The 18,299-nt window shown below is 43.6% G+C and overlaps 1 protein-coding gene across 2 annotated transcripts in view; it reads right to left on the minus strand.

Moving 5' to 3' along the window:
* The window catches only part of PDE4DIP (phosphodiesterase 4D interacting protein), a 297,818-nt gene that overhangs the window by 160,660 nt on the left and 118,859 nt on the right, over positions 1–18,299 (minus strand). For both annotated transcript variants that reach the window (XM_063427119.1, XM_063427118.1), the window contains 3 exons: positions 8,883–9,006; positions 6,460–6,626; positions 4,904–5,063 (listed from right to left, as the gene is read on the minus strand). In XM_063427119.1, the coding sequence (XP_063283189.1) occupies positions 4,904–5,063; positions 6,460–6,626; positions 8,883–9,006 (451 nt within the window). The remainder of the gene's footprint in view (positions 1–4,903; positions 5,064–6,459; positions 6,627–8,882; positions 9,007–18,299) is intronic.

An 18,299-nucleotide genomic window follows, 5' to 3' on the forward strand; every position in this document is an offset into this window, starting at 1 on the left:
TGCAATGAATGCAGTGTGTGTGTCAGTGCAATGAATGCAGTGTGTGTGTCAGTGCAATGAATGCAGAGTGTGTGTCAGTGCAATGAATGCAGTGTGTGTGTCAGTGCAATGAATGCAGAGTGTGTGTCAGTGCAATTAATGCAGTGTGTGTGTCAGTGCAATGAATGCAGAGTGTGTGTCAGTGCAATGAATGCAGAGTGTGTGTCAGTGCAATGAATGCAGTGTGTGTGTCAGTGCAATGAATGCAGTGTGTGTGTCAGTGCAATGAATGCAGAGTGTGTGTCAGTGCAATGAATGCAGAGTGTGTGTCAGTGCAATGAATGCAGTGTGTGTGTCAGTGCAATGAATGCAGACTGTGTGTCAGTGCAATGAATGCAGACTGTGTGTCAGTGCAATGAATGCAGACTGTGTGTTAGTGTAATGAATGCAGTGTGTGTGTGTCAGTGTAATGAATGCAGAGTGTGTGTTAGTGTAATGAATGCAGTGTGTGTGTCAGTGTAATGAATGCAGAGTGTGTGTTAGTGTAATGAATGCAGTGTGTGTGTGTCAGTGTAATGAATGCAGAGTGTGTGTTAGTGTAATGAATGCAGTGTTTGTGTCAGTGCAATGAATGCAGACTGTGTGTCAGTGCAATGAATGCAGACTGTGTGTCAGTGCAATGAATGCAGACTGTGTGTCAGTGCAATGAATGCAGACTGTGTGTTAGTGTAATGAATGCAGTGTGTGTGTGTCAGTGTAATGAATGCAGAGTGTGTGTTAGTGTAATGAATGCAGTGTTTGTGTCAGTGCAATGAATGCAGACTGTGTGTCAGTGCAATGAATGCAGACTGTGTGTCAGTGCAATGAATGCAGACTGTGTGTTAGTGTAATGAATGCAGTGTGTGTGTGTGTTAGTGTAATGAATGCAGTGTGTGTGTTAGTGTCATGAATGCAGTGTGTGTGTTAGTGTAATGAATGCAGTGTGTGTGTTAGTGTAATGAATGCAGTGTGTGTGTCAGTGTAATGAATGCAGAGTGTGTGTTAGTGTAATGAATGCAGTGTTTGTGTCAGTGTAATGAATGCAGACTGTGTGTCAGTGCAATGAATGCAGACTGTGTGTCAGTGCAATGAATGCAGACTGTGTGTTAGTGCAATGAATGCAGACTGTGTGTTAGTGCAATGAATGCAGAGTGTGTGTCATTGTAGTGGATGCAGAGTGTGTGTCAGTGTAGTGAATGCAGAGTGTGTGTCAGTGTAGTGAATGCAGTGTGTGTGTGTTAGTGCAGTGAATGCATTGTGTGAGTGCAGTGAATGCAGTGTGTGTTAGTGTAATGCATGCAGAGTGTGTGTTAGTGTAATGCATGCAGAGTGTGTGTTAGTGCAGTGAATGCAGAGTGTGTGAGTGCAGTGAATGCAGTGTGGGTGAGTGCAGTGAATGCAGTGTGTGTGAGTGCAGTGAATGCAGTGTGTGTGAGTGCAGTGAATGCAGTGTGTGTGAGTGCAGTGAATGCAGTGTGTGAGTGCAGTAAATGCAGTGTGTGTGTGTGTGTGTTAGTGCAGTGAATGCAGTGTGTGTGTGTTAGTGCAGTGAATGCAGTGTGTGTGTCAGTGTAATGAATGCAGAGTGTGTGTTAGTGCAGTGAATGCAGAGTGTGTGTTAGTGCAGTGAATGCAGTGTGTGTGTTAGTGCAGTGAATGCAGTGTGTGTGTGAGTGCAGTGAATGCAGTGTGTGTGTTAGTGCAGTGAATGCAGTGTGTGTTAGTGCAGTGAATGCAGTGTGTGTGTGTGTGTGTGTGTGTTTAATAGTGTATGCATGTAAATGTAATAATGTAAATGTATTCTGGGAAGGTGGGTTGAGGTTTGAAGGAGCAATTGGGTGAAAGCATCCCTACCCTGCCATACTTACTGTCTGATTGTCTAGGGGTGTGAGTTATTTGAGGACCACCAAAGGATAACGAGGCAGGGGTAACAGTGTCAGAGTGAGTTAGCCAGATCTCTGTTAATGCCAGTAAGTTTAGGGAACAGGAGATGACTAAGTCATGGGCAGCAGTTAATTTAGTGATGTTGCATACAGAGTGTACATTCCAGATGGCAGTGTGAAAGTAGGACTTAAAGGGAGAGTTACATGGGATGGTTATTAGATTGGTGTGGTCTCATGGGTTGGCACAAGGTTTGTTTGCGAGGAGGGACCAAAGTTTGGAGAGACTTCATCAACTGCCAGGAGCAGAAGGATAGGAAGGAGGAGAAGATGGGATTTAAATGTTTGATGTGATATCTTGGTTTTGTAAGCTACGCATGGAGTTGGTGGACAAAGGGTAGATTTGTATAAGAAAAGTGAATAGAATGAACAAGTAAAGCAGGGGCATTAAATATGCTGTCAACAGGCACAGATTAGTTCCCGATTCTGGTACAATGTGGCTCGGAGTTTGGGAATTCGACTGATCACCTGATTGGTGCAAGAATTGGACTTCAGACCAAAATGAATCTCTGGTCTAGTGAATAAAGCCTTGTGTGAAGGAGATAGTGTCTTCCTAATGCCTTTCTCGCAGGGTTCGTGAAATCTCTTGGCCAAAAAGGATAGAAGAAAAAAAGACTGGAATTTTCCATTTAAATAATTTAGTATACATTTAGAGTAATTTTTTTATTTTCATTATTTTATTACTAGCAACAAATCACTAATTTCAGTGACTATTAGGAGCAATCGCCTGTGTTTTGGAATTTCCCTAGAGTCACCTTTGAAGGGACCATCTGGGGCCGTCACTAAAGCAAGGCTCTGCCTAACGGCAGATGGTGACGGGGATTATGTCATGCTCTAATTGATCACTAAACAGCATCAGTAATGGCTTTCCAAACCCGTAACACCTCCTCCCCCCCGTTTTAATAAATATTGAATTTGTATCAGTGACCTCGAATAATTCATTTAATTTTTTTCAGCATTAGACAATAAGAGTGTCATGGGTTTCGGAAGCGAGGTGGACAAGGGGGAAGGGATACCCCTCTGACAACTTTCTGGAGATACGATAAGAGGATTCCCCAGTGCGCTTTACTCTTTAAACCATTGCTTCTCTAAATAGCTTATTTCTTGTGGGATCATTTCTGTGCTTTTTTGATGAACAAATCATTTTTCTATTGCACTTTTGTGGGGAGCATTGTTATGTATATTAACGGGGTAATTACTAAACTGAATATTGTGGGGAATTTAAAGTTAATTCAAATGGATTTTCAATATGAAGGCTAAAATAGTTGAACGGTAACATTTGATAATAATTTGGCTACTTTGGCCTCAATTTGAAACTCACCTTGAATTCCTGACAATTCTCAATATTTGTCCCCTAAATCCCTGTAAATCCCCCATAGACCAGGCCAGATTGGGTTGGACTCCTCCTGGCTGCACAATTTCACTCTGCACAGCAAGAAATTGGGGATTTTTATAAGAGTCCCCCCAGATCTAGAAATGACTAGTTGCTCAACCTCTGAGCCGTATCTCCTGCCGTCAAGGAAGAGACGAAGAAACCGCAGACAGAATCACAACAGACACAACGCGATTTCATTAACTTATTATCCTTTTTGGGGGGGGGAGGGTTGGTTTGTGGAGGGTGCACTGCTGTTACTATGGAAACACCCCCATTGAAAGTATTTATTGTATTATCTTTACACTTTTTGCAGCAACTTTTAATTCGTTATCAATTTCATGCGTTAACATGTGGGGCCAATGCCGGCTGTGACGGAACGCTGGTACGCCGTCACTTGGGCATCAAGGGCTCCTTTATTTGGGTGGGCTCCGGTGGGGAGCGGCCATTTAGACCGCACAGACTTAGACTTAGCCACAACATGGAGAGACAAGATGGCGCCGAACCAGAGACTGTGTGACCATGTGGGTGGGGATTGGGACTTACCCCTGTGTGACTCATGGAGCTGAGTCACCTATTGTTGACTGTGTGTTAATCCCTTTACCTAATGCATAATGTTTTCCTGTGAATGCAAAGTAGGCTTTCTGTGATGGTGTGTCCTATTGGTTATTAATTGGCTTAATTTTATTGGCTGTTTGTTTAGGCCCAGTTTGATTGGTTGCTGTTCCAAACCTATGTGAGTTTACTTGTATACAAATACCTGGGTATGTCTAATAAAAATGAGTTCCTGTTCTACCCTCAAGCTCTGTGTGTGTCTGCTGTTCTTGGGGGAGATGTGTTAGCTGACTGAGTCTTCATTAATGGGCTGACATCTGTGGTTTGGCGGTGGGAAGAAGCTGTTCGGACGGGTGTGCTCAGTTGGGGCACAGGGGACCCGTCACATAGGCCTTTTGCGTTCCTTTAAAAGAAAACTGTCTGTGCATTTTTTTCATGTATTTTCCTGTTTATATTACCAATAGAACACTAAGGAGGGGGGAGACAGTGGGCATTTTGCCCTAGGTGACAGCTGGCATGGGGCACGTAGCACTTTATATCCGTGCAGTCACTGGATGCAGGATGGGTGTACAGGGCAGAGTGAGCTTAGGGGTGACAATGGAATGGAATGAATCCCATGTCCTTCCTCGCTGTCCATTCTCTGCCCCCTGCTCAGAGCTCCAATGGTAGGCTTGGTAGAGAAGCGTGCAACCACCAAGTCTCGACCCCACTCGGCCAAGCCAGAATATTGGTAATTGCAAATATGGAATTTAATTGGGGAAGGTGAAACAACTCTAAGGTTAAGAGACACTCTAAGCACCAAAACAACTGTATCTATCTTAAGTCCTGTCCAGGCTTCCCGATCCAAGCCATTGCTACAGAGATGGTGAACATTAGGTGGCATAGCAGTAAATGTTTTTCTAATTACGACCCGACAGTATATCTATCATAAGACTAGTCAGAGGCTATCTTTAGATTTAACCCCGCACCACCACCATGTACTCTTCGACATCAGCAGGATATGGGAGGGCCTTCATACCTGTAGTTCGCAATCCTTGTGCTGTAAGGAGTTTTTCAGATCATTAATGGTTTGTTCAAGAATTTTGACTTCATGTTTGACCAGAGTCTGTTTCTCCGCAGCTAGTTGGTTTATAAGGGAATCCTTGCTGTCCAGTACTAACGTCAAATGCTGGATCATTCTGAAGAAAAAAATAGATTTATAATGTGAATGTATGAAGTGTTTTATTATTACTAGCATTTATATAACACCAACTATTTCACAGCACTTTACAATTATAGAGAGGGGAGATTTAGGGATAAAGAAAGTCCTGTTCTACCAAGCTTACACTATGAAGATTTGAGGTGGGTAGATATATATCAATAGTATATTGGGGAATGTTAACACTGGGGGTGGGGGGGGGGGAGAATGGCAACACTGGGGTGGGGGGGGGGAGAATGGCAACACTGGGGGTGAGGGGGGAGAATGGCAACACTGGGGGTGAGGGGGGAGAATGGCAACACTGGGGGTGAGGGGGGAGAATGGCAACACTGGGGGTGAGGGGGGAGAATGGCAACACTGGGGTGGGGGGGGAGAATGGCAACACTGGGGTGGGGAGGGGGGACAGGGATGGCAACACTGGGGTGGGGAAGATGGCAATACTGGGGTGGTGGGGAGGATGGCAACACTGGGGTGGGGAGGTGGGGTGTATGACAGAAATGGCAACACTGGGGTGGGGGTAAGGGCAACACTGGGGTGGGCAGGGAGGGGAATGGTAACACTGGGGTGGGGGGGAATAGTAACACTGGCGTGGGCGGGGAATGGTAACACTGGGGTGGGGTAGAGGACAGGAATGGTAACACTGGGGTGGGGAGGGGGGACAGGGATGGCAACACTGGGGTTGGGGGGAGGATGGCAACACTGGGGTGGGGGGGAGGATGGCAACACTGGGGTGGGGGGAGGATGGCAACACTGGGGTGGGGGGGAGGATGGCAACACGGGGGGTGGGGTGTAGGACATAAATGGCAACACTGGGGTGGGGGTAAGGGCAACACTGGGGGGGGGGGGCGGGGAGGGGAATGGTAACACTGGGGTGGGCGGGGAATGGTAACACTGGGGTGGGGTAGAGGACAGGAATGGTAACACTGGGGTGGGGGGAGGGGAATGGTAACACTGGGTGGGGATGATGAGAGCTGAAGACTGAGTATTAGTTCTATGATGATGACATGTTTAAGGGCCATAATATACGAAAGGACAATATACTTGAGACTTATTATGAAAGGGGACGATGTTCACATTCTCTTTATTATTCACATGCTTTGATGTAACTCAGCATAGAGCCGTAGAAGGTCAGTTAACCCATCATGGACGATATCTATACCAGCTAATTTGAACAATGGCAGGTGAGTACAGTGGTTAGTGTGATAATGAAGTGCAGCTCAGCGTGCCTCTTTTTGGCAGCTACTTTCTTCATGAGTGGACACTGGAGGATACTCTATGAGAACCTGAATAAATCTGATCCTGCACTAGAGAAGTCCTGGGATCAGTGCACCCCTATAGCACCATTAACGATAATACGATGGAAAATTAAGACCTACTTGTCTTTCTCAGCCAGTGTGGAACAGTAATTCTTCTGCAGGAGCCTGGCTTCAGACATCTCCACACTGAATTCTTTCATGGTTTTCTTCAAGTCCATACAATTCCTCTTCTCTGCATCCAACAAGGCTGACATCCGATCTGCTTCATTCTTCGACAGTCTTGCTTCCTGAAATGTTGAAAATAGAATACGATAGCTATACATTACATATGTTTACATGTGTGTTAGAAATTTCATATGAGGGAGAGTTTTTGATTTGTGGAGGAAAGGGGATATTTGAGACCTGGCGATGTGTTGTTGTGATTAGAAACCTACAACAAAGAGTAAATGAACAAAGATCATTGAGCTGGAATTATGATGTCCATCATGGTCCCCCCTCCCTCGCTCCCCACCACCCCATTCTGTCACTTACATGTGTCCATCGACGGTGGCTCCTGTTCCACCTCCGCTACTCCCCCGCCAGCTGACGTCAATGGCAATGGCCGCACTCACATTAGTATTTCCCGCATAGGAAAGCATGTATAATGCTTTCCTATGGGGTTTTACATTGTGGCGAAACCAACCTCGCCACTGGGCCCTGGAGAAGCCTGTTTGCCCGCCTCCTACCTGCTGACTATGGCCCCTGGATTATTTGGGGCATATTGTATTTTATTGTGCGACTGCTGGCCCTTTAAGTACAGTGAATGGTATTTTATTGTACTGCTGCTGGCCCTTTAAGAACTGTCTGGGGACATATTGAGACTTCGGGTAACAATACCCTTTAAGACTATGGCCGGCCCCTGAAAACGTATGGACTTTTATTGGGTGTGTATGGCCCTTTAAGACTATGGCCCCTGAAAAGGAATGGACTTTTATTGGGTGTGTATGGCCCTTTAAGAACCGTCTGGGGACATATTGTGACTTTGCTGAACAATGCCCCTTTAAGACTATGTCCCCAGACCTGTAAAATAACTTGTTCCTGGCTTTCTCCCACTTGGTTCAGTAAATAGGGCTTACTGAACCAAGTACCACACAGGCGGACCACCCAGAAGTTAAAGTGTGCAGGCAATTTACCTCCCAGGCTGTGAGGTTACTGCAGGTTAATTGCCGAGCGCTGGGTGGCCGCCATTCGGCAGCCGAACACGTGGCGGCAGCCATTTTAGTCATTCGAATGCGGTCAGCGGTGTATGCTAAAGATTCTGTGGAACCAAAATCGGCTACACATTTTGCCGAACACCGCTGACCCTTACCTTCTCCCATACTGAACTTGCAGCTCCAGAGACTAAGTCCCGTTCGAAATGGGACTTAGTCGTTTTTCCGCATGAAATTGACCGGCCGCACAGCCCAAATCTATGGAACTGTTTTGGGCAGGAAAATGTGCTTGCGGTCGGTCATAAAGGGACCTCCAGCTAACTTTTGATCCACTGGAGGGATTTGGCTGATTTTTGGAAGGGTGTATGTTTAAAGTGTGCTGATTCCAAATATGTGGTTTTGGATGTATGGATTTAAAGTTATAGCACATGTATAAAAACTGTAGTTTTCCTGGCTGTATAATTATGTTAACTGGTTATCTGAGGGGAGGGGATGTGTGGGTTGTACCATGTATGTGATTGGTTATTTTATGCCTCCCCCTGGGTGTGGCCTGTAAGTGTACAAGTGTAATAAAAGCCAGGCTGGATGAGCCAGTCCAGAGTTCCTGTTTTAACCTCAAAGTGATGTGTCGTCTCATTATTGGGGGAAGGATTTATTGCATGCTGTTCCAGTTGACTGCTAGGAGTACAAGCCTATTCGTATGGTTCCTATTCAATGGTCTACAGCATTCATACGCTTGGGAGAATTTAAAGGTTTCTCGGATTCGGTGATTATGGTGTCTGCCAGAGTGCTTGGAGTCCTCAGGAAGCGCTAGGAGCATCCATTAACGGAGGTACCCAGTCGGGGTGCCAGGTGATCCGTTACATACATGATGCTGGATGTCCTTATATATAGCTGAAACACTGCACAACCAGTCTCCTACTACCATGACCAATTCAAATCACTGAGGTTGTCATGGTGGTTGGAGTTACCCTTTGGGTAAAACGTTTCTAGAGTGGATAAACAGATACCCTGCGTAGCTCCCTGCTATACCTAGCTCTGCTTTTTAGGCTTTAATTTTGTAAGATGGTGGCCTGCATGCCGCACTTTTCTATTTAATGAATATACTCTCGTAAGTCTCTTCTTTTCTTATCACATCTTTCTTGTCTTGAACCCGCTCAGTAAAACATTGACACATCAATTCTCTCAAATGCTTCGCTGGCATGATCCAAACCTAGCCTACTTTTTGTTTTTCAATTCAATGTTTAATGGACAGTTTTTTGTTGTGTTTGTTACAGTTTATTTCTAGTTTAATAGTGATCCACCAGGCCATCTTCGAGTTGGCTCTCTGTTTGTTGTGGGCATATACTGTACCTCCTGAAGTAGCTGGATTTTGTTCTCCAGAAGTTCCTGGACCTGTTCTGTCTCCTCGCGTTTCTGGTCATACTGCCGACGCAGCTCGGCTTCATTGTAGCTGGTCAAATTCTCAGCTGTAGCCCTGAAAGAGACCGGAGAAAGACACCAGATTGAAAGAAAGTCATCTGTATCATTATACGCACGGATCATATAATGGAGTTTTTTACGTCCTCATTGTATTTATTTTTATGACATTTATATGAATGAAATCGAACTGAATATAGTTGGGATGCGAACCAAGAACACCAGGTTAGGGGACATGTGCAGATTTTCTGTTGCTTTTTCCATATCCTCGAATTCTGCAATCAATCACTTCCATCAGACAGGGGAGGACTCCAGTATTTGGCCAGGACTCGTTTTGATTAATTTGTTGGTTTTAAATGCCGTTTATAACCAGCGGGAAAGCAATGGCAGCTCTCAAGGCAGATAGCATGGCATGGTATTCAGTCTACTTCAATTTAATGTCGTCATCTCTGTAAGGTCATATCAGAATGTATAATAACCATACAATAGGTCGGTGGCAACCTACCAGCTCTCAATGCAGATAGCATGGCCTGGTATTCAGTCTACTTCCATTTAATGTCATCGTCTCTGTAAGGTCATATCAGAATGTATAATAACCATACAATAGGTCGGTGACAACCTACCAGCTCTCAATGCAGATAGCATGGCCTGGTATTCAGTCTACTTCCATTTAATGTCGTAGTCTCTGTAAGGTCATATCAGAATGTATAATAACCATACAATAGGTCGGTGGCAACCTACCAGCTCTCAATGCAGATAGCATGACCTGGTATTTAGTCTACTTCCATTTAATGTCATCATCTCTGTAGGGTCATATCAGAATGTATAATAACCATACAATAGGTTGGTGGCAACCTACCAGCTCTCAATGCAGATAGCATGGCATGGTATTCAGTCTACTTCCATTTAATGTCGTCGTCTTTGTAAGGTCATATCAGAATGTATAATAACCATACAATAGGTTGGTGGCAACCTACCAGCTCTCAATGCAGATAGCATGGCATGGTATTCAGTCTACTTCCATTTAATGTCGTCGTCTCTGTAAGGTCATATCAGAATGTATAATAACCATACAATAGGTCGGTGACAACCTACCAGCTCTCAATGCAGATAGCATGGCATGGTATTCAGTCTACTTCCATTTAATGTCGTCGTCTCTGTAAGGTCATATCAGAATGTATAATAACCATACAATAGGTCGGTGGCAACCTACCAGCTCTCAATGCAGATAGCATGGCATGGTATTCAGTCTACTTCCATTTAATGTCGTAGTCTCTGTAAGGTCATATCAGAATGTATAATAACCGTACAATAGGTCGGTGGCAACCTACCAGCTCTCAATGCAGATAGCATGACCTGGTATTCAGGGTACTTCCATTTAATGTCATCGTCGCTGTAAGGTCATATCAGAATGTATAATAACCATACAATAGGTTGGTGGCAACCTACCAGCTCTCAATGCAGATAGCATGGCATGGTATTCAGTCTACTTCCATTTAATGTTGTCGTCTCTGTAAGGTCATATCAGAATGTATAATAACCATACAACAGGTCGGTGGCAACCTACCAGCTCTCAATGCAGATAGCATGGCATGGTATTCAGTCTACTTCCATTTAATTTTGTTGTCTCTGTAAGGTCATATCACAATGTATCATAACCATACAATAGGTCGGTGGCAACCTACCAGCTCTCAATGCAGATAGCATGGCATGGTATTCAGTCTACTTCCATTTAATTTTGTTGTCTCTGTTAGGTCATATCAGAATGTATAATAACCATACAATAGGTCGGTGGCAACCTACCGGGTCTCAATGCAGATAGCATGGCCTGTGTAACGGATCGCCTGGCACCCCGACTTGGTACCTCCGTTAATGGATGCTCCTAGTGCTTCCTGAGGACTCCAAGCACTCTGGCAGACACCACAATCACCGAATCCGGGAAACCTTTAAAATTCTCCCAAGCATGTGAATGCTGTAGACCATTGAATAGGAACCATATGAATAGGCTTGTACTCCTAGCAGTCAACTGGAACAGCATGCAATAAATCCTTCCCCCCAATAATGAGACGACACATCACTTTGAGGGTAAAACAGGAACTCTGGACTGGCTCATCCAGCCTGGCTTTTATTACAATAATCCACATACAGGCCACACCCAGGGGGAGGCATAAAATAACCAATCACATACATGGTTCAGCCCACACATCCCCTCCCCTCAGATAACATTAAACCCAATTATCCGGTACACTTTTCCAGCCAAGTTCTGGATGTACCCCAAAAACAGGGGGTACACCTTTAAATCCAGCATCGCTGGATAGCCCTTATTCAGGGGGACAACATATCCAAAATTCAAGTCATTCGGATGAACAGTTCGGGAGATATGAGGTTCCAAAGATTTGACCGACCGCATGGGTAAAGTATCCGAAAACAGTTCCATGCATTTTGGCCCTGCGGTCGGTCACAAACAAGGGAATGAAAACAGGCGAATTGCCTGTGTTATAGAGCCTGGAGAGGGTTTGAATGAATTCCCTTGTTTGTGGGGTTCTTTCTACCGAACGGCGGGTCATTCGGTAGTTTCTATACGAATTTCTGGAAGTATGGAGGTCTCAGCGGTGTTTGCCTAGTCAAGTGTCCGATTTTAGTTCCAGACACTCGACGGCAAAACACCGCTGTTCGGTAGTTTAAGATGGCCGCCGCCACGTGTTTGTTTCCCGAATGGCGGCCACCCAGAGGACAAAGAATACATTACACTGATTGCCAATTACCCGTTTGCAACATTGTTGCAAACTGTAATTGGAGGCACACTTAGTCCTGGGTGGTCTGGTTGTTCGGTAGTTTCACTCAATATAATGAATGGAGTGATTCTACCGAACAATCAGGTGAATGCTGCATACATATCCCAGGTTAAACTCAACACATAAATACATATGTAATATTAAAGGCAGTATACTGGAATATGCTCCACAGTCTTAAAGGGACAGTAGTCCCAAAAGTCCCAATATATCCATTGCTGATTTTAAAGGGCCAGTAGCAGCAATATAAAGTACAATATGCCCCAAATAACCCAGGGGCCATAGTCAGCAGGTAGGAGGCAGGCAGCCAGGCCCCTCCAATGTCCAGTGGCGAGGTGGGTTCCGCCACAGCCTGGTATTCAGTCTACTTCCATTTAATGTCGTCGTCTCTGTAAGGTCATATCAGAATGTATAATAACCATACAATAGGTTGGTGGCAACCTACCAGCTCTCAATGCAGATAGCATGGCCTGGTATTCAGTCTACTTCCATTTAATGTCGTCGTCTCTGTAAGGTCATATCAGAATGTATAATAACCATACAATAGGTCGGTCGCAACCTACCGGGTCTCAATGCAGATAGCATAGCCTGGTATTCAGTCTACTTCCATTTAATGTCGTCGTCTCTGTAAGGTCATATCAGAATGTATAATAACCATACAATAGGTCGGTGGCAACCTACCAGCTCTCAATGCAGATAGCATGACCTGGTATTCAGTCTACTTCCATTTAATGTCGTCGTCTCTGTAAGGTCATATCAGAATGTATAATAACCATACAATAGGTCGGTGGCAACCTACCAGCTCTCAATGCAGATAGCATGGCATGGTATTCAGTCTACTTCCATTTAATGTCGTCGTCTCTGTAAGGTCATATCAGAATGTATAATAACCATACAATAGGTCGGTGACAACCTACCAGGTCTCAATGCAGATAGCATGGCATGGTATTCAGTCTACTTCCATTTAATGTCGTCGTCTCTGTAAGGTCATATCAGAATGTATAATAACCATACAATAGGTCGGTGGCAACCTACCAGCTCTCAATGCAGATAGCATGGCATGGTATTCAGTCTACTTCCATTTAATGTCGTCGTCTCTGTAAGGTCATATCAGAATGTATAATAACCATACAATAGGTCGGTGACAACCTACCAGGTCTCAATGCAGATAGCATGGCATGGTATTCAGTCTACTTCCATTTAATGTCGTTGTCTCTGTAAGGTCATATCAGAATGTATAATAACCATACAATAGGTCGGTGGCAACCTACCAGCTCTCAATGCAGATAGCATGGCCGGGTATTCCGTCTACTTCCATTTAATGTCGTCGTCTCTGTAAGGTCATATCAGAATGTATAATAACCATACAATAGGTCGGTGGCAACCTACCAGCTCTCAATGCAGATAGCATGACCTGGTATTCAGTCTACTTCCATTTAATGTTTCGTCGTCTCTGTAAGGTCATATCAGAATGTATAATAACCATACAATAGGTCGGTGGCAACCTACCAGCTCTCAATGCAGATAGCATGGCATGGTATTCAGTCTACTTCCATTTAATGTCGTCGTCTCTGTAAGGTCATATCAGAATGTATAATAACCATACAATAGGTCGGTGACAACCTACCAGGTCTCAATGCAGATAGCATGGCATGGTATTCAGTCTACTTCCATTTAATGTCGTCGTCTCTGTAAGGTCATATCAGAATGTATAATAACCATACAATAGGTCGGTGGCAACCTACCAGCTCTCAATGCAGATTGCATGGCATGGTATTCAGTCTACTTCCATTTAATGTCGTCGTCTCTGTAAGGTCATATCAGAATGTATAATAACCATACAATAGGTCGGTGACAACCTACCAGGTCTCAATGCAGATAGCATGGCATGGTATTCAGTCTACTTCCATTTAATGTCGTCGTCTCTGTAAGGTCATATCAGAATGTATAATAACCATACAATAGGTCGGTGGCAACCTACCAGCTCTCAATGCAGATAGCATGGCCGGGTATTCAGTCTACTTCCATTTAATGTCATCGTCTCTGTAAGGTCATATCAGAATGTATAATAACCATACAATAGGTCGGTGGCAACCTACCAGCTCTCAATGCAGATAGCATGGCATGGTATTCAGTCTACTTCCATTTAATGTCGTCGTCTCTGTAAGGTCATATCAGAATGTATAATAACCATACAATAGGTCGGTGGCAACCTACCAGCTCTCAATGCAGATTGCATGGCATGGTATTCAGTCTACTTCCATTTAATGTCGTCGTCTCTGTAAGGTCATATCAGAATGTATAATAACCATACAATAGGTCGGTGACAACCTACCAGGTCTCAATGCAGATAGCATGGCATGGTATTCAGTCTACTTCCATTTAATGTCGTCGTCTCTGTAAGGTCATATCAGAATGTATAATAACCATACAATAGGTCGGTGGCAACCTACCAGCTCTCAATGCAGATAGCATGGCCGGGTATTCAGTCTACTTCCATTTAATGTCATCGTCTCTGTAAGGTCATATCAGAATGTATAATAACCATACAATAGGTCGGTGGCAACCTACCAGCTCTCAATGCAGATAGCATGGCATGGTATTCAGTCTACTTCCATTTAATGTCGTCGTCTCTGTAAGGTCATATCAGAATGTATAATAACCATACAATAGGTCGGTGACAACCTACCAGGTCTCAATGCAGATAGCATGGCATGGTATTCAGTCTACTTCCATTTAATGTCATCGTCTCTGTAAGGTCATATCAGAATGTATAATAACCATACAATAGGTCGGTGGCAACCTACCAGCTCTCAATGCAGATAGCATGACCTGGTATTCAGTCTACTTCCATTTAATGTCGTCGTCTCTGTAAGGTCATATCAGAATGTATAATAACCATACAATAGGTCGGTGACAACCTACCAGGTCTCAATGCAGATAGCATGGCATGGTATTCAGTCTACTTCCATTTAATGTCGTCGTCTCTGTAAGGTCATATCAGAATGTATAATAACCATACAATAGGTCGGTGACAACCTACCAGCTCTCAATGCAGATAGCATGGCCTGGTATTTAGTCTACTTCCATTTAATGTCATCATCTCTGTAGGGTCATATCAGAATGTATAATAACCATACAATAGGTTGGTGGCAACCTACCAGCTCTCAATCCAGATAGCATGGCATGGTATTCAGTCTACTTCCATTTAATGTCGTCGTCTCTGTAAGGTCATATCAGAATGTATAATAACCATACAATAGGTCGGTGGCAACCTACCAGCTCTCAATGCAGATTGCATGGCATGGTATTCAGTCTACTTCCATTTAATGTCGTCGTCTCTGTAAGGTCATATCAGAATGTATAATAACCATACAATAGGTCGGTGACAACCTACCAGGTCTCAATGCAGATAGCATGGCATGGTATTCAGTCTACTTCCATTTAATGTCGTCGTCTCTGTAAGGTCATATCAGAATGTATAATAACCATACAATAGGTCGGTGGCAACCTACCAGCTCTCAATGCAGATAGCATGGCCGGGTATTCAGTCTACTTCCATTTAATGTCATCGTCTCTGTAAGGTCATATCAGAATGTATAATAACCATACAATAGGTCGGTGGCAACCTACCAGCTCTCAATGCAGATAGCATGACCTGGTATTTAGTCTACTTCCATTTAATGTCATCATCTCTGTAGGGTCATATCAGAATGTATAATAACCATACAATAGGTCGGTGGCAACCTACCAGGTCTCAATGCAGATAGCATGGCATGGTATTCAGTCTACTTCCATTTAATGTTGTCGTCTGTGTGAGATCATATCACAATGTACAATAACCATACATTAGGTCGGTTGCAACCTACCAGGTCTCAATGCAGATAGCATGGCATGGTATTCAGTCTACTTCCATTTAATGTCGTCGTCTCTGTAAGGTCATATCAGAATGTATAATAACCATACAATAGGTCGGTGGCAACCTACCAGCTCTCAATGCAGATAGCATGGCCGGGTATTCAGTCTACTTCCATTTAATGTCATCGTCTCTGTAAGGTCATATCAGAATGTATAATAACCATACAATAGGTCGGTGGCAACCTACCAGCTCTCAATGCAGATAGCATGGCATGGTATTCAGTCTACTTCCATTTAATGTCGTCGTCTCTGTAAGGTCATATCAGAATGTATAATAACCATACAATAGGTCGGTGACAACCTACCAGGTCTCAATGCAGATAGCATGGCATGGTATTCAGTCTACTTCCATTTAATGTCATCGTCTCTGTAAGGTCATATCAGAATGTATAATAACCATACAATAGGTCGGTGGCAACCTACCAGCTCTCAATGCAGATAGCATGACCTGGTATTCAGTCTACTTCCATTTAATGTCGTCGTCTCTGTAAGGTCATATCAGAATGTATAATAACCATACAATAGGTCGGTGACAACCTACCAGGTCTCAATGCAGATAGCATGGCATGGTATTCAGTCTACTTCCATTTAATGTCGTCGTCTCTGTAAGGTCATATCAGAATGTATAATAACCATACAATAGGTCGGTGACAACCTACCAGCTCTCAATGCAGATAGCATGGCCTGGTATTCAGTCTACTTCCATTTAATGTCGTAGTCTCTGTAAGGTCATATCAGAATGTATAATAACCATACAATAGGTCGGTGGCAACCTACCAGCTCTCAATGCAGATAGCATGGCCTGGTATTTAGTCTACTTCCATTTAATGTCATCATCTCTGTAGGGTCATATCAGAATGTATAATAACCATACAATAGGTTGGTGGCAACCTACCAGCTCTCAATCCAGATAGCATGGCATGGTATTCAGTCTACTTCTATTTAATGTCATCGTCTCTGTAAGGTCATATCAGAATGTATAATAACCATACAATAGGTCGGTGGCAACCTACCAGCTCTCAATGCAGATAGCATGGCCGGGTATTCCGTCTACTTCCATTTAATGTTTCGTCGTCTCTGTAAGGTCATATCAGAATGTATAATAACCATACAATAGGTCGGTGGCAACCTACCAGGTCTCAATGCAGATAGCATGGCATGGTATTCAGTCTACTTCCATTTAATGTCGTCGTCTCTGTAAGGTCATATCAGAATGTATCATAACCATACAATAGGTCGGTGACAACCTACCAGGTCTCAATGCAGATAGCATGGCATGGTATTCAGTCTACTTCCATTTAATGTCGTCGTCTCTGTAAGGTCATATCAGAATGTATAATAACCATACAATAGGTCGGTGGCAACCTACCAGCTCTCAATGCAGATTGCATGGCATGGTATTCAGTCTACTTCCATTTAATGTCGTCGTCTCTGTAAGGTCATATCAGAATGTATAATAACCATACAATAGGTCGGTGACAACCTACCAGGTCTCAATGCAGATAGCATGGCATGGTATTCAGTCTACTTTCATTTAATGTCGTCGTCTCTGTAAGGTCATATCAGAATGTATAATAACCATACAATAGGTCGGTGGCAACCTACCAGCTCTCAATGCAGATAGCATGGCCGGGTATTCAGTCTACTTCCATTTAATGTCATCGTCTCTGTAAGGTCATATCAGAATGTATAATAACCATACAATAGGTCGGTGGCAACCTACCAGCTCTCAATGCAGATAGCATGACCTGGTATTTAGTCTACTTCCATTTAATGTCATCATCTCTGTAGGGTCATATCAGAATGTATAATAACCATACAATAGGTCGGTGGCAACCTACCAGGTCTCAATGCAGATAGCATGGCATGGTATTCAGTCTACTTCCATTTAATGTTGTCGTCTGTGTGAGATCATATCACAATGTACAATAACCATACATTAGGTCGGTTGCAACCTACCAGGTCTCAATGCAGATAGCATGGCATGGTATTCAGTCTACTTCCATTTAATGTCGTCGTCTCTGTAAGGTCATATCAGAATGTATAATAACCATACAATAGGTCGGTGGCAACCTACCAGCTCTCAATGCAGATAGCATGGCCGGGTATTCAGTCTACTTCCATTTAATGTCATCGTCTCTGTAAGGTCATATCAGAATGTATAATAACCATACAATAGGTCGGTGGCAACCTACCAGCTCTCAATGCAGATAGCATGGCATGGTATTCAGTCTACTTCCATTTAATGTCGTCGTCTCTGTAAGGTCATATCAGAATGTATAATAACCATACAATAGGTCGGTGACAACCTACCAGGTCTCAATGCAGATAGCATGGCATGGTATTCAGTCTACTTCCATTTAATGTCATCGTCTCTGTAAGGTCATATCAGAATGTATAATAACCATACAATAGGTCGGTGACAACCTACCAGCTCTCAATGCAGATAGCATGGCCTGGTATTCAGTCTACTTCCATTTAATGTCGTAGTCTCTGTAAGGTCATATCAGAATGTATAATAACCATACAATAGGTCGGTGGCAACCTACCAGCTCTCAATGCAGATAGCATGGCCTGGTATTTAGTCTACTTCCATTTAATGTCATCATCTCTGTAGGGTCATATCAGAATGTATAATAAC

The sequence above is a fragment of the Pelobates fuscus genome, chromosome 7 (genome assembly GCF_036172605.1).
Source record: "Pelobates fuscus isolate aPelFus1 chromosome 7, aPelFus1.pri, whole genome shotgun sequence".
Taxonomy (NCBI): domain Eukaryota; kingdom Metazoa; phylum Chordata; class Amphibia; order Anura; family Pelobatidae; genus Pelobates; species Pelobates fuscus.